Source organism: Hemitrygon akajei, unplaced genomic scaffold (genome assembly GCF_048418815.1).
Source record: "Hemitrygon akajei unplaced genomic scaffold, sHemAka1.3 Scf000049, whole genome shotgun sequence".
Taxonomy (NCBI): Eukaryota; Metazoa; Chordata; class Chondrichthyes; order Myliobatiformes; family Dasyatidae; genus Hemitrygon; species Hemitrygon akajei.
In genome coordinates, this window is record NW_027331935.1 from 4936064 (window position 1) to 4955572 (window position 19509).

Genomic DNA, 19509 nt, shown 5'->3' on the forward strand with positions numbered 1-19509 from the left:
TTTTAAAATAACATATATATTTATATATGTTATTTAAATATAAATATAAAGATAAATATAAATATATAGAAACAAATATTTGGAACTTATAAGGAAGGAGTGAATAGTTTAGAACTGTGTTCATTTGAACGAAGAATATATGACAAAGGTAGTCAAAATGGGGCTGTCGACAGCAAAAATGCAAGCAGTCGTTTTCCACTGAGGGTGGGTGGAGCTACAGGCAGAGGTCATGGGTTAATAGTTGTAGATGAAAAGGTTAAGGAGAACATGAGGGGAAACATCTTCACTAAGCGGGTCGTGAGTGTGTGGAACCAGCTACCAGCTACGCATGTTACAAGTGAGTTCGATTTCAACCATTAAGTGATAGTTTCGACGGAAGGGGTATGGAGCACTTTGGCTTTAAAGCAGTTTAAATGGCTTAGCCGAAAGGCCTGGTTTTGTGTTTTACTTTCCTATGTCTCCGTGATCTCTGATTCATAACAGACAACGTGCTGATTAAACAAAGTTCATAGATAATTACCAGAATTTTATTTTTACAGCTTAATTCCCCAAGAATACTCTAACAACGAGGATATGTCCTGAAGTTTTTTAAAGCTGCCCCTTCTCTCTGCCCCACGCGCTGATCTTTTGTAACCATGGTAACAGACAAAATGCTGGATGAACTCAGCAGGACCAGTAGCATCTATGGAACGAGCAAATATGTCGAGCTTTCGGGACAACACCCTTCAGTGGAACTGGAAAGATAGGGTAAAGAAGGCAGATCATGGATTGATTTAGAAGATGCGGGTGGTTGTTCTGTAAAACTCGGAGCTCAGGGTCGGTGTGGAAGCATCTGTTGCACCCGCACATTCTTCGGTAAAGAGAACGGACTTTCTGCTGAAATCAAATCCGACCGGTTCGACAATTCACTGTCATTCAGGTGTGAAATCACTCACTTTTATGATGTATTTAGCAACTTCTGCTGCAGGGAAGACTGATAGATCATTTAATGTGTCTTTAAAAAAATTACCTGGGGTCTCGAACCCTAACAATACCCATTGCAGTGCTGAGAGTTTTTGCTGCGAGTTTTCAGCATTTTATGTTCCCCCGGTCTCGCATCATCTGCAATTATTCTACAAACATTTTCGGAATTCCTTCCAATAATTAGCCCGTGGCATTCCTAACCGCATCATTAACTTGGCTATGTTCCCAGTTATCGTTGCCAGTAATTTTTAAATGCTTGCTGTAACCGCGAGGGTAAGAGGGAGGGAGAGGCTGATGGAAAGGAGAAGAGTGCGGTTTGAAGGGGTGAGCAGGCGGAGGAGGGGCAGGATGAGTGTGTGGAAGCTGGAGAGGGGAAAGATGAAGTTGCGTCGGGAGCAGGCGGAGTGGGAGAGGATTAAAAGATGGGAGACATGGATAGGGCGAGAAACAGGGGTAAGGGAGAGAAAGAGGGGACAGTGAAACAGCTGGAGGGAAAGGGGAGAGAAAGGAAGGGATATGGAGAGCGGAGACAGAGAGATTATGAGAGAAAGGGTGTGAGGCATCGAGAGGGAGTAAGTGCGAGAGGTGGCGAGCGCGGCTGGGAGAGATGAGAAAGAGTTGGAGAGAGGGTGAGTCACAGGTAAGGAGGGGGAATAGGGTAGGAGAGAGAAAGGTGGGAAAAAGGGGGAGAAGGGAGAGAGGGTTCAGCAAAATGGGGGTGACGATGATGGAGAGGTTGCGAGGAGGGTTGCCTGAGAGAAAGTAAGGGTTGTGGACGAGGAGGTGTGTGGGAGGGGTGAGAGCGAAGCGCAGTGGGCAGGAAGGTTGAGTGAGCGGGAAGCATAGGAGATAGGAATGAGTGAGGTGTGCGGCAAGGAGAGAGGGGTGTGCAGAGGTACTATTTGCATCTCCTGATCACAAGGCCACCAGATTCAGAGGAAATATGGAAAAGGGTATCTGCGTGGGTGGAGATTAAAATTTGGAAAGGACATTACTGATGGTATCAGAAATAACTTGGTCATTGTGGAATGGGACAGGCTGCTTTCTGGCAAAGTTCCAATAAGCGGGAAACTTTCAATGGTGAAATTTTGAGAGTATAAATTTGTATGTGCCTGTCAGAATATAAGGCAAGAATGACTGCATCAGGGATCCTTGATTTTTTGAGAGATGTTGTGGCTCTGGTTACGAGATAAAAGGGAGTTCCACAGTAGGTGTAGGCAGGTCGGTAATGATTGAGTATACGAAATGCAAGGTAACAATTAGAAAGGAATCAAGTGTGCTAAATGAATGTTTTGGATGAAGGCCGGGACTAACGGATTACACAGATCAGAACAAAAGGACTGCAAGGCATAACACTGGTCCTCTGAAAGATCTGAACAATAAACGATACCTGGAGACAAAGGAGATGGGGTGATGACGAGATGGAAGAGATGGATATTCTGCATCTGAATTTACTCAGGAGATGAATACAGAGTCTGCATAAGTACTGAAGTCCTGGATCCTTTGTGCATTAGAGAGGATCCTCTGTTTCAGAAAGGGTCTAAAACTCAGTGAGAATGTTTTAGGCAGGTAAGTCAGGTATCAGTAGTGCGAAAGATATTGGGAGCTATTCCGAAGTATAGGATATATGAATTTTTTGATAGACATTGACTGATTATGGATAGTCAGCATGGTGTCGTACGTGGTTGGTCTTGCCTCGGCAATCTTATAGATATTTTTGAGGGTCTTACCCGAAAGTTGATGAACACAAGGCACTGGGTATCTTCATGGATTTTGGAAGGGAATTGCCATGGTCTCGCATGGGAGGACAGTCAAGATGGTCCAGTTACTCGGCATTCAATAAACTGGATAAGACATTGTCCTGGTGGGAGAAACGAGAAAGTAGCAGCAGATAGTTACTTCTCTGACTGGAGGCGTTGTAGGTGTATAGTAGACTTGGCCCCAGCGCAGGTCGATGAGATTAGGCAATGTAAATTCCTCGGCCGAAGGGCCTGCTTCTGTGCTGTATTTTTCTATGACTGTATTACTCCTTGATTTCCGATCCAGACAGCGAGTTGATTAAATAATAATCCAAAATAAATATCAGAAGTTGAATTATTCACAGTTTATTCCCCAAGAATATTCCAACAATGTAGATATGTTTAAAGTCGTTTCACACTGACCCTAACCCAATGCCCCACAAGCTCCCACTCGCCGGTCTTTCGTAACCACGGCAACACACAAGATGCTGAAGGAACTCAGCAGGTCCGGCAGCAGCTATGGAACTGAATCATAATTCGATGTTTCAGGCTGAAATCCCTCGGCGGAATTGGATATGAAGCAGGAAGAGGCCCCATCATTGATTTGGACGATGCGGGTTGTTGTTCTGTTTGACTCTGAGCTCAGGATCTCTGTGCAAGCAGCGGCCTGTCCGTGTACTTTCCTCAGAACAGGAAGCGGACTCTCTGCTGAAATAAAATCTAATCAGTTTAACAATTCGCTCTCATTCGGGTGTGAACTAAGTCCCTTTAATATTGTATTTAACCATTTCAGCGGCAGGGTAGACTGACAGAAATTTTAACATAATTTAAAGAAAATTGCCTAGGGTCTCGAACCTGCAACCTTACCATTTACAGTTGCTGGCCTGCTTGCTGCAAGTTACCACCATCTTGTGGGGTCAGAATGTTATCATCTGCAGTTGGGTTAACAATAATCTTCGAAGATCTTTTAAATAAATCAGTCAATGGCATTCTCAATTGCGACTTTCCTTAATATGATGAATATTACCTAGGAAGTGGAACCTGCTGCGTTCCCAGTTACAGATTCCTGGAATCTTTTAAATGGCGTTGAAGTGAGGGTGAGGGGCAGGAGCAGAGTGAACTGTGAACAGGATCAACAGGGAGCTGAAGGTGAGGGTGAGTGTAAGGGGAGGCAGCAGGGAGAGAGAAACACGGAGGGGGATGGTTAGTGAGAAAAGGGGAGGGAGAGGGAGGTAGAGAGATTAGAGAGAGCGCTGGAGAACGAGAGAGATAGACGGAGAGAAATGGAGTGGGACGGATTGTGAGTCGGTGAGTGAGAGGGGTAGAGAGGTTTGGAGATTGAAAGAAAGAGGAGAGAGGAGGAGATAGAGGGGAGGGAGTAAGGGAATATGTGAACGCAAGGGAGAGTGTGAGGGATAGGAGTAGAGACGGAGTGACATTGTGTGAGTTAGAAAGAGGAGCTGAGGATTGTGGGGCGAGAGAGTGAGTTGAGCGAGGATTATTGAGAATGTGAGGCATTGGTGGGATGAGTGAAGGACGGGGTAGTGAGCATGAAGGGCTGAGTGATAGTGCAGGCGAGCAGAGGGGGATGAGTAAGACGTATGTCAATAGTTTGCGGTGTGGACTATGCAGTGACGATGAAGAGTGACTGAGATTGGCGGCGAGGACAAATGAGTGAGTGAGAATGCCCTCAATGAGAGAGGGGTGAGGGAGCAGTTTGAAGCAGTAAGTAAGGTGCGTGGTGCAGAGTGTAGGGTGAGTACGAGTGGGTGGTGAGAGAGGAGGGGTGAGGGTGAATGGTGCTGTTGGGAGAGAAGAGGGAGAGGAATAGAAAAGAGACCTGAGTGAAAGAGACATGGATGAGTGAGAGAGGCACTGTGTCTTGTCAGAATTATTAGACAAGATATTTATTCATTGAAAGAGGCAAGGATGTTAGAAAGGTCTACAACAAGTCAGTGAACAAATCCACAGTGAGATTACGGTTCCCAGTCTCGCGATTCCTCACGGGGAGTAGTAGTAAATCATAGGAATGCCAGTGTTTCTTGCTGCCTGTGCCACATCAATGGACCATCTTCCTAACTGCAGTGGTCGCTGTGTCAAAGCTTCACAGCCTCTTTCTTGAGAAGAGGGAGAATACATTTGTGGAATTTTCCTCACACGATTCCCTTTCACTCCACTGTGAGTTACGATTATCATTGTCCCCTGCAAGACTCTTGTCATTCCCGCCACGCCAGTCATCTGGATTTCTTTTTCTTTCCATTTTCGGTCTCATTTCATACCTCCCATTCCTCTGCGATCCACTTCCCCATCCCCCTCCACTTGTGACATGCTCTTTCTCAATGGCCTTACTTCCGTGGGGATCTCTCTTCCCAAACACCCTCCTCCTGTGGAATACCAGTTGTCCATCCCTCTACGGTGTGAATTCTTCCACTAGCTCCTGTCAATTATTTCCCACCACTATTCCACCCTTTGTAGGATTCCTTTTAACACCTCGTCCCCTTTGACCCCCTCATGTCGGAAATATTTCGCTCCGTCAGGGAATCAGTTGACCGAGCACACTGGAGCTGGGACGTGAGGGTCATTGACGGTGATCGGAACTTCAGACAGACATTTCCAGAACGTTTGATGATTCGTGAATTTTACTTCATTTTATTGTAAACACATAGACGAGGAACAGATCCTTCGGGTCCAACAATTTCATGCCGTCCAATTACAACTATACGAACAATTTACTTACGAAACTGTACATCCATGGGAAGTGGGAGGAAACTGAAGTACCTGGAGGAAACCCACACGATGAGAGAACCCCAGCGAGAGAATGCGTGGTACCTGGCCTCTCGTAACGGAATGAGTTAGGGCATGTGACAGAAGATTATGTATGGGAGCTCATTTGAAAGTCATTTGCATTAAAGGGAAATATGATCAAGGTTTATTTTGTTCAGTGAGTGGGTTGATATTACAACTTGGATGGTATCAAGATTTATCTGGCAAATGTGGAATGGGACAGGCTGCTTTCTGGCAAAGGTGTTCTGAAATGCGGTTAACATTCAACAGTGCAATTGTGAGAGCATAACGTTTGTATGTGTCTGTCAGAATAAAAGGCAAGTATAACTGGTTTAGGGAACCTTGTTCTATGAGAGATGTTGAAGCTCTGGTTAAGAGAGAAAAGAAGTTTCATAGTAGGTATGGGCAGGTGGTGACAAATTTACTTACTGAGTACAGAAAATGCAAGAGAACACTTCAGAAATCAGGAGTGCGAAAGAAATGCGTGACGTAAAGGCCAGTACTGATGGATCATACAGATAAGAGCAAAAGTATTGGTCCTCTGGAAGATCAGAACAGTACTTCATACATAAAGCCAAAAAGAGATGGAGGTGAGCGTACGCGGAATTTTGGATCTGTAATTACTCAGGAGATGGACATAGTGTCTGCAGAAGTGAGGCAAACCAGCAGCGTGGTCAGGAAACCAATACGGATTGGAGAGAAGTAGGTGTTTGCTGAGTTCATTCAAATTAGGGAGGATAAATCCCTAAGCACTGAAAAGACCTTCCCTCAGATCGTGAGGGATGCAAGTGCAGAATTTGAGGGGCCCGACCAGAGTTCTTTAAATCATTCACAGAGACAGGTGAGATGGAGGAGGTTGGGAAGATAGCTAATGTTCATCCACTGCTTCATAAATGTTCCAGAAATAAAACTGGAAATTAGAAGCCAAGGATCTTGATATCAGTCATTGGAAAGCTATTGAAAGCTATTCTAAGGGACCAGATAGATGATTAGTTGAAAGATATTGAATAATTAAGGATGGTTGGCATGACGCTGTTCATGATCGGTTGTGTCACAGGAATCATATAAAAGACAAGATAGTAGGTTTTGCCTACATGAACTTTAGCAAGGAATTCGCCAAGGTTCCTTATTGGAGCTTAGTCAAAAAGATTCATTTGTTCAGTATTCAAAATAAGGCAGTACATTCAATTAGACATTGGTTTGGTGGGAGAAGCTGCAATGTGTTAGTAGATGGTTACCTCTCTGACTGGAGGGTGTGACCAATGAAGTGATGGTTCGTTTGTTCTTTGTCATCGAAATCAACAATCTGGATGATAATGTAGTTGACTGAATCAGCAAGTTTGCGGATAACGCCAAGATTGGGGGTGTAGTAATCAGCATCTATGGAACTGAATAATGTCAATGCTTCAAGCAGAGACCCATCAATGGAATCTGAAATGAAGGGGGAAGAGAGATTATGGATTGATTTCAAGGGTCAGGTTGTTGTTTGTTAAACTCTGTGCTCAGGGTCTGTGTGTAAGGTGACATTTCCGCGTACATTCCCCGGAACAGGGAGCGGCCTTTCGGCTGAAATCAAATCCAACCGGTTCCAAAAAACACTCTCATGCAGCCGTAAAGAAAGTCACTTTAATGTTGTACTTATCTCTTTCTGCTGCAGGGAAGAGCAAAATAAACTTTAACGTGATTTTAAAAGATCACCTCATGTCTCGAACCCGCAACATTAACAGTTACCCTACTTGCCGAGAATTTCAAGCATATTATGTTTATCTCAGACTCGTATCATCTGCAGTTGGGTTAAAAATATTGTTCAAGGATTTTTTTTTAAATAAATTATTCCACGAGATTCCTAACTGCGACTTTCCTTAAGATAAAGATCATTACTATAGTGTCTGGAATCTGCAATGCTCCCAGTTACACTTTCCACAAACCGTTTAAATGTTGGTGATGGTGCGGGATCGAGGGAGAGGGAGGTGTCAACAGGGTGATGGAAAAGCTGAAGATGAATCTGAGTGTGAGTGTAGGTAGAGGTGGAGAGAATGTGAGGGACGGCGGGACAAAGAGAAGGAAGATCGATGGCCAGAGAGAGGAGATAGAGAGAGAGTGCGAGAAATGTGTAGAGGGTACGTGAGACAGGTAGAGATTTTGGAGAGAAAGCGGAGGGCGAAGGTGGAGAGGCAAACGCGTAATGGAAAACGACTGCGTGTGGGAGTGTGTGGGATAAGAATAGAGATGTAGCAAGTGTACATGATTTAGGGAACGTGGTTGGGAGAGGGGGAGGAAAGGTGGTGAGGATTGTGCTGTGAGAGAGGAGGGGAATGAAAAAGGGGTGTGCATGATGGGGCGAGGTGGAATGGCTGAACGAGAGGGGCAGCGAGCAAGGATGTCCGTGAGCACAGATGCGAAGAGAGAGGGATGAGTGAGATGTGAGTCGAGGAAAGAGTGTTTGTGGATATTCAGAGAGGAGGGAAGGATGATCGAGTTGTTCAGCGGGACAAGGCTGGTGAGTTGCAATGCCGTCAGTGGAAGAGGGAGTGGACGACTGGTTTGAGTCCGAAATAGTGAAGGAATGTGGTAAGAAAGCAGAGATGAGGGAGAAGGGCGCAGGGCGGAGTGGGAAGGGTTGGCAGGGTCAGGGAGAGGCAGGGTGAAGTTCGGCTGGGGTAAGGAGGCACGGATGAGTGAAAAGATGCACTGTGTCTTGGCAAAATTATCAGATCAACTACTTGTTCATCCGCAGTGCCAAGGATGTTAGTCATGGTTGATCAGAAGGCACTGAACAAATCAATGGCACACGATTCCCTGTCTTCATATTTCACATTAGGTGTTAGACGGCACTCGATTCCCAGTCTTCATATTTCACATTAGGTGTTAGACGGCACTCGATTCTCAGTCTTCATATTTCACATTAGGTGTTAGACGGCACTCGATTCCCTGTCTTCATATTTCACATTAGGTGTTTGACGGCACTCGATTCCCTGTCTTTATATTTCACATTAGGTGTTAGACGGCACTCGATTCCCTGTCTCGCTGTAGCACACCGGGAATTTTACTCTGCACTGTTCCTATTGGCTTGCCCTCCATGCCCTCCAAAAGCTCCTATCCATGTACTTATCCAAGTTTCTCAAACAGATATTTTTAAGATCTCAGACATAGTCAGGAATCAAAAGGTTAATCATGCTGTGACTAATGATCTGAGTTTCGTATATTACAACGTAGTAAGACTGTATGGAAAGGCAGATGACCTATTGTAGCCATTAGACGGTGCAGGAAGGCAAGACTGGCAGCTTATTATTCAGCTGTTCCATTATTTAGATGCAACGGAATTCAGCGGGAGGAAGTGATGAAAGGGGCCTTGTGGCGTTACTACTCAGGGAAAATGTCATGTCATTGCTCAGTCAGGGAAAACCGAAGAACACTTACAGACAGACCAGATACTCACACATAAAACACTGAAGAATACAGCATAGGAACAGGCCATGTGGCCCAAAATGTGCCGCACCAGACAGCAAGCTAATCGCAACAGCCTAACACTTATCCCTCCTACCTACACCATATCCATATCCCTCCGTCTTCCTTAAATCCATGTGCCTATTCAAAAATCCCTTAAAAACCTCTAATGCCTATGCCTCTTTACCAGGTAGGATATTCCAGGCATTACCAATTCACTCTACAGTGAATCTTAGCCGTAACCACCTCCTTGAATCTAACCTTTCTCACCTTCAATGCATGCCCTGTGGTATTAGGCATTTTGACCTTCGGAATCAGAAACACAGTCCACTCTATCTATCCCTCTCATAATCTTGTAAATCTGTCAGATCTCCCCTCAGCCTCGAGCGTTACAGAGACAATAATCCAAGTTTATCCGGTTTCTCCTGATAGCTTATGGACTCTATACTGGCCAGCATTCCAGTAAACATCTTCTGCACCCTATCCAAAGCCTCAGCACCTTTTCTGTAGTGCAGCAACTAGGACTGTACGCAGTCCTCCAGATGTGGCCTAACTAGAGTTTCATAAATGTATAACATAATCTCCGGACTTTTCAAATCTATGACTCGACTAATCGAGGCAACCATTCCATAAACATTCTTAACCACCTCTCGACCCGTGGAGCCACAATGAGATTGGATCCCAGATCTCTCTGCTCTGCCACACTGTTAAAGATCTTACCCTTAACAGTGTATTGTCTCTTTGCAATTGCCCTATCGAAGTGCAACATCTCGTATTTATCTGGGTTAAGCCAGTTCTGAGTTCAAACAGCCAATTTACCGCAGAACTCGTGCATCCTTATCGGCTGGATTCGCCCATCCATGAAGGACTTTGTCAAAAGCCTTACTAAAATACATGTAGACAGCATCCAGTGCCCTACCTTCATTCATCACTCTTGATGCCTTGTCAAAAACCTCAAAGCAAGTTAGTAGGGCAAGACCTACCCCACACAAAGCTAAGATGCCCCTCCTAATTAGGCCAAGGTTTCTAAACATTCATATAATCTATAGCGAAGAATTTGCTTCAGCTATTTCACTCACACTGAGGGAAGACTAACCATTCTGCAGTTTCCAGTATTTCCCCTTGTTCTTTTCATAAAGAAAGGTGGAACATTAGCCACTTGCCAGTCATCTGGGTCGTGCCTGAGGCTAGCGGTGACACAAATATGCTGGTTATTGACCCAGAAATCTCATTTCTTGTCTCCTTCAACAACCTGGTGTAAATCTCATTGGGCCCTTGGCCCTCGGTCCGATCCGCTTTAATACTCTCTCGGTGGCCCAACACTTCCTCCTTCTTGACTTCTAAATGCCCCACAGTTTTTATACATTCGATACTGATTTCCTGGTGCTCCATATAATTTCCCTGGTAAATACTGAATCCACGTACTCATTACGTGCCTCACTGACATTCTCTGCATCCAGGACTACGTTCCCTCTTTACCATTGTGTCGTTGCACTCTCTATCCTCCTGCTTTTGATATATGTATAGAATGCCTTAGGATTCTATACATGCATGCCATAATTCTGCCAATGACTTTTCATGGCTTCTCTTGGATTTCCTATAACCCTTCATTAGTTATTTTCTGACGTCTTCATACACCTGATGTGTTTTGTTTTATCGTAACTTCTGAACTTTACATGTATTTCCTTTTCCTTCTTGACTAAATTCATCACTTCTGTGGACATCTGCCATTCTCCTATCCTGCTATTGCCATTCCCCTATCATGCTATCCCCGTCCTTCCTTCTGACATGAACATACCTCTCCCCTACTATGTACCATTGATCCTTAAACACCCTGCACAAATATCTGATGTTGGCCTGCCAGACAAAATGTTCCCAATTAACGCTGCTTAGTTCCTGCCTAATATCCTGGTAATTTGCCCTACTCCAATTTAAAATACGCCTACTGGAACTATGCCTCTTCTCATCCATCGTTCTCCTGAAAGTCATGATTTGTGGTCAACGTTCCTTAACTGTTCATCCACTGAAATGTCAGTTACCTCGCCAGACTCATTACCCAACACCAGATTCAGCATGGGCCCTCCTCTCGTTGGAGTGTTCATATATTAATTTCAGAAGACTTCCTGTCTACACTTAACAAATTCGGCCCCATATAAACCTCTGCTCTAAGTCGGACCCTGTTTATATTAAGGACGTCGACATCCACAATGACAACAACCCTATTATTTTTTTTTACAAATTTCCTTACTCTGATTACATATCTGTGCCTCAATGTTCCGGTGGCTGTTAGGGAGTCTGTAGTGCATCAGTGTGATTACACCCTCCTTCGCCCTGAATTCCACCGAAATGGACTCAGTCTGACCACTGACCACTATATCTCCTCCTCTGAGTGCAGCTATGCTACCCCCCTCCTCCCCCCTCCCAACATACTTTGCCTCCTCTATCTTTTCGAAAACTTCGAAACCCTGGTTCATTAATAACCTATTTTTGCCCCTCTCACAACCAACTTTCAGTCATGGCTACAACATCGTAACTTTATGTTCTGTTCCATGCTCTAAGTTAGTCACCTTTACCTATAATACTCCTGGTATTAAAATATAGACACTCAAACTATCCGATCAATCATACCTGTTACATCAACATGTTCCCTTATATCTACCTTCTAGTCCGATACTTCCCTTATCGACCTGGATCTCCAGTTCACAGCCACATGCAAAAATAGTTTAAACTCTCCTGAGTAGCATCGGCAAACCTCCCGGCCCTGATATTGGATCCCCTTCAGTTCAGGTGCAGCCCGTCCCTTTTATACTGGTCATCCCTTCCCGAGAAAATGTTCCAATGTCATCATTCGGTCGTGCCATCACCCCACTCCTACCTTCAGTAGACTTGGCACAGAGAGTAATCCGGAGATTACAACCTTGGACGTCCTTCTCGTCAGCCTCTTTCCAACTCTATATACTCACTGTGCAGGATCTCTTTCCCCTTTCTGATTATGTCATGGTTCCAATCAGCACCACAAGCTCTGGCTATCTCCCCGCCCACTCCTTGAAAATATCCTGCAGACGTTCTGACAGAGTTTGACTCAGTATCAGTATCAGTATCAGTGACAATTTAAAAGGATATATCCGGCATTGGGGGACTTGATTGTAAGGGAAGATTGAATCGGTTGTGACTTTGTCCCTTGGAACGCAGAAGATTTGGAGGATTTTTGATGGAGGTCTACAAATTTACGAGGGGTATAGATGGGATACATGAGATAAAGGTATAGGAAGTGTGAGGATTAGGTCAGGCGATAGAGGTAAGTGAGACTCCCATTTTAATCAGCACACTATTCCCTCTCTGGCGCTCATTTTCGATCAGTATGTCTCTCCCTCTAAGGCGGCCATTCTGACAACAGTTCTTACTTAAATTCTTGCATCATTTCCTCAACAGCGCCCATTCTCAAACTGCTCATCACTGCCTCCACAGGCAAAACTTCTGGCCATTTGGAAAATCCGGATTGTAAGAGAAACAAATTGAACAAGTATTTCCGGCGAAGTTTGGATCAAAAAACAATGCTTGTGAAATGGAACCGTGTGCGAGGGGTTTCTTGTGACAATAGTTGTCCGGATGCAAATGCGATAATTTCTCAGTAATAGAGTTAATAAAGGAATTGTAGCAAATTCCCCTGAATTGAGTGGTGCTGAGAAAATATTTGACCAGATTTATTCCAGTTGAGTGTGAATATATATAGTCAAAGGTGTTTGAATTAAATTCAGCAGGATAGCGGGTCCCTGTACCTGAAAAGGTGAAGGACGTTTGAGCGAAAACTATACCTACGCCGGGCAGTCCTGCTTACACACGGGGTGGAGATCCGACCCTCCCATAACCTGGGCTGGATCAAACTAGCAGCCTGCGACTCGCTGAGTTAAGCAGACACTCCGCCCCACTGGTTAGATGAATGAAAATGAATGATCGACACGGAAATCCGGACAGAATGATTAACGCAGCCTGTTTGTTCACCTCTTTAGGGTTGCTACATTTGCCCCCTACTCGCCTCCTCCCGCTGTCAGACCCGTCCTGAGCAGGTGGAGTTAGTGCGAGCCGGACTGCAGCAGTCCCAGCCCTGTCCATCTGTAATGAGCGACGGACACGTCACAGCCGAGTGGCCTCGGGAGCAGCAGCTCAGACTCAACTCTCCGGACAGGGGGAACACACCGGTGTCGGAACATTGTCGATCACCCGGGAAGTCAGACTGTGATCTTCCGGGACCACACTGAACGCCATCCGGTCACAACATCAGAGGTAAGCATTGTCGATGATTCTGTACAACTATTTAGCATTTACAGCGAGTGTTGGCGTTATTCGTGATCGTGAGTGAATTTAGTGGAAGCAGGGAGTCCTGACATGTTCATGTTAGCGAGTCAATTACTGTCAAATGGATTAATAGAAACGAGAGTGGTTACTACTGAGTGCGAGCAGAAGTAATCATTCATCCCGGTAGTAACATATGAATTATCCCACGGGGTTGTGACTCGTCACCAATCTTTCTCAAACAAGAGAAAATCAGCAGATGCTGGAAATCCGAGCGACACACACACAATGCTGGACGAACACTGCAGGCCAGGCAGCATCTCTGGAAAAAAAAGGGGCAGTCGACCTGCGAGACCCCCGGTAATGTTCTTTACACCGCGTCATTGGTTCTACCGCTCTTTCCTGCAGCCGAAAGGATTAAATACATTATTAAAATTTCTTCACGCTTGATTGACAATGTCTTGGAGAACCGGTTGGATTTGATCTCAGTAGATCGGCCGCTCCCTGTTCTGTGGAATGTGCACGGACAGGCAGCTGCTGACACACAGACCCTGAGCACCGAGTCTCACAGAGCAACAAGCCGCACCTTCCAAATCAGTCAATCATCTGCCCTCTTCCGCTTTCCATTCCAGTCCTGATGAGGGACTCGCTGAACGACGTCACTCTCTAAACCCATGCATAAATGCTGGCTGACCAGCTGAGTTCCTCCAGCACTGTGTGTGTTCCCTTGTTCACGAGAGATCGGTGTGGGGCGATGCGCGGGGTTATTTGTACAAAATGATACACTGGAATATTCTTAGGGAATTAATGTGAGAATATTTCAGCTTTTGATATTCATTTCGGATCTTTATTTTTTTAAAAAAAAGCAGTTGTCTCTTCATTGGATCAGCAATCAAAGAGATTTTCGTTCAAGCTAATTTAAGCTATTTGTTCCTACCGTCACCTGTTTGCACGATTGACATTTTCCACAGGTTAGAGAAAGATTGAGATCAGCTCTAGAACAATGGCCACCTGTTTCAAAGCAATGGTGCGGGAGCGGTACAGCAAGCACCTATTCCGTTTTCTTAGTTTCTTATTTCAGAGGAATACAACTATTGTTCCTGTGCCGATTGAGGGTGTTTTGATTTTTTCTCCACAATGACCAGTGGAAGCATGTTTTTGATTCTGTTTAAGGCCAAGATTGTTGATACACAGCGGGTTTGAAGTGTTACAGGTATGGACAGGGCGCAATACGAAATGAAATTTTAGATCTGTTCAGCCATGATATCATTATCTGCAGCAGGAGTTTCGAGGGGCCGTGTAATCCAGTTATGCGTGTTGGTATGTTGACTGGAAAAGTTCTGACAATTTGATTAGGGTAAGCCAGTATAATGATTGCATTCCGAAAGGGAGATATGATTTTATTTTATAGTTGAATTGAAAACAAATGTTAAATTGATTAGTTATTTGCATGCAGATCTGTGCGTTAATTATGTGCCCCTGCTGTGTTAGAGGATCGAATTTATGACTAACCCGGTGAGCTGGGCAGCACCGTATCAGACCCAGAGACACGCTGTTGGTTTCCCCGTTAATCCCGGTGCAGACTCCCTGTGGCTCTCTTGCACCAGCTCTCAGCCCCACCCCGCCCACTGCTCGACACGCGCGCTCTCGCGGAGCTCGTTCTCCTCGCGCTCGTGGGCTCACGCTGAGGCCATTTGGAACCTTGCGTGCTCGTCAGGTGACGTGCGAGTTATGCAGCTCTATTGATGCCAGAAAATGTCAATTTGTGCATCATTTCAGACTGAACACTCCGCGCAGGTTAAGCTGCATTGTCCAGCTCCATTGTCGCTCGCCCGGGAAGTCAGACTGTGGTTTCCCCGGACCGCACCGAACGCCATCCGGTTATAGAATCAGATGTAAGTGTTGGCACCGATAACAGGGTATAGGTTTTATCTGTTTCCCTGCAGGAGAAAGGGTTACATAAGATATGAAAGCGACTTTGTTCATACCCAATGAGAGTGAGTTGTCGGAAGAAATGGATTTTTCAGCAGAAAGGCCACTCCCTTTGTGGGGAATGAGCGTGGAAAGGCAGCTGCTGACACACAGACAGAGTCTTACAGAACCACAACCCGCACCTCCCGAATCGATCAATCTCGCTTCCCTATCCCTTCCTTTCCAGTACTGATGAAGTGTTTCGGTCCCATAGGTCGACTGTTTATTTCCATCCACAGATGCTGCCAGGACTGCATCCATGGATATTGAAATCATATCCAAACTGTCAAAATATACCTGGGAATTAAGAAGAGATCGCCGCGGAGGCTCCAGTGGTCGGAGGTCCCCACATCGCACCATTGGTCTGAAGCCGGACGGACAAGGCGTGGGCCCGACTATACGGCCCTTTCTCTGTGACACTCCCGACCTCTACATCAACTCCATCCATCCTCCCCCAAAAATATTGGATTTTGTGACCCAACTCGATACAAACAGCACACTGCACACTGAACCAGTAACGCGGCGCAGCCCGGCGAATCCCATGATAGATTTTGTTTTCCCTCGGAAATCAAATTAAACGTCCATTCAGGCATTTCAAAATACGTGTACACCCCCCCCCCCACCACACCGGGATCTGACGTCACGTGTGCGGTATTTTACGTCATACACCTGCTGCCTGCTTGCGCTGAGACAGGTCAACGGCTGAAGTGTTTATCACGTCACTGCGCCCCCACCGGCGCTCTCAACAGAGTATTTACAAGCCGCGTTGTTCACATTGATGCGAAGAGATGTCAATCATTGTTTGCACCCAGTAGCGGCGGTGGACCTGCAAAGAGGGTGTTATCTCTGCTGTTCAGCGTCCCCTCTGGCTTCGGACTCCCCGTTAAAGGTGAATAAACCTCAGTAAATGTAAATGTCCCGCTTTTTGATTTATTTCCATTTCCTTCCGAGTGAAATTGAGGGCATTTGTGAAGCGTTTCCTGCTGAGACACAAATATCGCTGAGAGGTAAGAGGAGAGCGATCGGCCCGTCGTCCTGATGCCCGCTCCTGAGGGAGGGGGAATGAAGGATACAGGCAGAAGGAAGGAGAGGGGGGATTTTGTTGAAAGGATAAGGATGGTCTGAGCGGGGTCGGACAGGATGTTTGTCCCGTTGGGGAGAAGAGGGGCTCATCTGTGGAAAGTTTTGAGCACATAGTGGTAGTGAGCAGAGGGATTCACAATCTTGGGGGGACAAACAGCGGCAGGCTGTCGTGGGGTCAATGGTCTGGGAAACTGATGATAGGAGTGTTGTTGTAGGGTCAAGGATGGACCGGCCTGGGGTCTTATTGAATGACAGGGCAGGCTCAAGGGGCGATGTAGCCTGCTCCTTTTCCTGGTGTTTGTGTGTTCAATGAGAAGGAATAACCAGCCCTGCAGGATGACCCACTGGATGTTGTATCTGCCGGTGCTTGTAGTCCAGTTGTTCCCAAACTGTCAACAATGTGTCTGAGAGAGGAAATTCAACAGTTCCGGTCTGCCATCGACACAAAATGTATCTTTATATATCATTAATGACATAAAACCGATAATTCTATATTGCTAGTTACACAGAATCGTCTAATGTAGTAGATATTGTATATATGAATTTTCGCAAGGTATTTGACAATGTCCCGCATAGGAGGCTGGACAATGCGGTTCAGGCGCTCGGCATTCAAAATGCGGTAGTAAATTGGAATGGACATTTACTTTGTAGGGAAAGCCAAAGAGTGGGAGCCGATGGCTACCTCTCCGACTAGAGGTCTGTCACAAGTAGACTGCAGCAGGGATCGTCCTTTACTGTTCTGCATCTATACTGCATCTTTACTTCATCTATATCCAAACTGAATGAAAATGTGGTGAACTGGATCAGCAAATATGCGGATGATGCGAAGCTTGGAAGTGCGGTCGACAGCGAGGAATACTGCCATGGCTTGCAGCGGAATCTGGACCAGCTGGAAAAATGTCGTCACAGATGAATGGAGTCGGAATGGAAGCTTTTGGCACCTTGACCTTCATATATCAACATACTGAGTACCTAAGATGGGATGTTATGCTGAAGTTGTATATGATACTGTTGGAGTATAAGTTAGACGATTAAGCGCAGTTTTGGCCAACTTTGCCCTTTCCTTGGTTTCTATTGCGTCCTTAACTTTCCTTATCAGCCACGGTTGCCTACACTTGCCATTTGGGAACAACTTCTTTAATGAAACTAATCCACCCTGCTCTTTGTGAACGTTCCCAGAAACTTCAACCATTTCTGCTCTGGTGTTCATACCTGCCAGTATCCTCGTCCAATCCACCTGGACACCTCCTCCACTCTAATCCTTCTGCAATTTCCATTATTGCATTGCGACCCAGATACCTGCGATACTTCTCCATCTCAAATTGCAGTATGAGTTGAATCATTTTATGATCACTGCCTCCCAAGGATTGCTTTACATGAAGCTCCGAAATAACATCTGGTTTATTATGCAACACCCAATTTAGGGTGGCCTTTCCCACAACTAACAGGATCTTGGACCAAAAGTTGTTATGATGACACGAGTGGGGTAATATTAAAATAAGGTAAACCGCTGGAATCTAGGCATATTTATGGCGAAATACATGGCACAGAATCGGGGTTCGTGTTACAGCCGGTCGAAACTATTTCAGCTGGCAGCTTCCGGTATCAAGTAAATGGTAATGTAAAACAGCTTCATCGGGGGAAATGTATTGTTAGGCGATGAGGCCCGAATACTTACCTGTAACGAAATATAGTTTGTCAACGAAAACTTGGAATATGCAATTATTTTAAAGTCTGGGGCTTCCAGTTTTCGTTTCTTAAAAGGTTATTTCTACTTTCTCCAAAATATCTTCAGCTGCCTCCTTCAGAACCCATAGTGAAGGAGTGAAGACTTCCATAGTGAAGACTGATATCGCCTACGATGTTAACCCCTATTATTAAAACTTCAGCACAATTTTTCAGAGATCGGATATCCACTATTCACACTCTTTACATATCTGTAACGTCTTGGTTAAGAGTTTTGCTACTATGCTATAGGTGTTTCATTTTAGCCGTTCTGTAAGAAAAGTTTCTTCTGCTTTCAGGCTCTTTGGGATTGAGCTGAAATAAGGGTTCAGCTATTCAGCTTAGTGTTGTTGTGTCAGCCATTCAGGTTGATGGAATTGGGAGAAGGGTAAAGAGAATGTCTGTCGGAAGGGTCCCACTCGTGTGGGTCGAGGGTTGTGTTTTTTGCAGGGCTGCGAAAACACAGGAGGGAAAATAAAGGCTAAGGAGGTAAAGGATGCCGTCCCTGTCACAGAAGGTGCTTTGTGCAGGTGAATGGTTTCAAGGAGGAGGGACCAATACTTCCGTGGGGGAGCACGTTTGTTTCAGATGGAGACTTATAAAAAAAAACTACTGTAACATTGCGAAAAGTTTTTCAAATAAGTAATATGCAAATTACTTTGAACTGCCAACATTTCAGTTTTCGGTTTTTGAATGCTTAGTTTCTTAGTCTTTGCATTTCACCCTATTTTCGTCTTCTACTCTTAGATAAGAGGATCTGATTCACAAGTAAGAACGTTCAAAGGAATTGATCAATTGTCCCGGATGTTGGTGCATTAGATTTCAAGGCACTGTATAGTCGAGTCCATACAGTTCGGCCGTCGATTAATCATGGAACCGCTCATGTGGGACATCTTTAATGGCAAAAGGATATCAAGAAAATAATTGAGATTTCCTTTGTTTATTTGGGATTCTGCCACTTAATTCGGACAGGGGAATTTTGTTAGCCAGATTCTAATTAGCGTCAGTCACGTGCTTCTTTGATCATGAACTTGAATTTTGTATTTTCCATCTGGCAAAACAACTCAAATGGGAGGATTATACTCGTGCATTAACACACAGCCTAAAGGCTTGTCAATTGCGATCACTGATCACGCAACAGCTTCGAGTGTCAGTGAAGAAAGACATTTACTTAATCCTGAGTGATAGGGAAAGGGGGCACCCTCCTGTAGTTAAAGGGTCACAAGGGGTGGTTGAATCTGGAGGAGCTGAAGATGGGAGGCTGTCAGAGAGGCTGTCCTATGAAGCGCCGTGCGAAAAGAGTGTCGCATCTATTCCCTGAGTGAGAAATTTTACAGCCATTTACAAATGAATTGGACGTCCTGGCACTGCGAAATTCCTTTGAAGATTCTGTTGTTAATGATGAGTTAATAAATTTCAAATTCATGATGCCATGACTATTTTTCTTGGTGCATGAGGTGGGGGTGGTGGAGATTGTAACTCCCTGGTTATATTTTTTTTACTG

At 45.0% G+C, this 19509-nt stretch overlaps 1 protein-coding gene across 1 annotated transcript in view; it reads left to right on the plus strand.

The window, feature by feature from the left end:
• The first annotated feature begins 7996 nt into the window (after positions 1–7996).
• LOC140721011 (uncharacterized) overlaps positions 7997–19509 on the plus strand; it is a 47326-nt gene continuing 35813 nt past the window's right edge. The window contains exons 1-2 of the mRNA XM_073035875.1: positions 7997–8057; positions 14834–15121. Coding sequence (XP_072891976.1) covers positions 7997–8057; positions 14834–15121 — 349 coding nt within the window. The remainder of the gene's footprint in view (positions 8058–14833; positions 15122–19509) is intronic.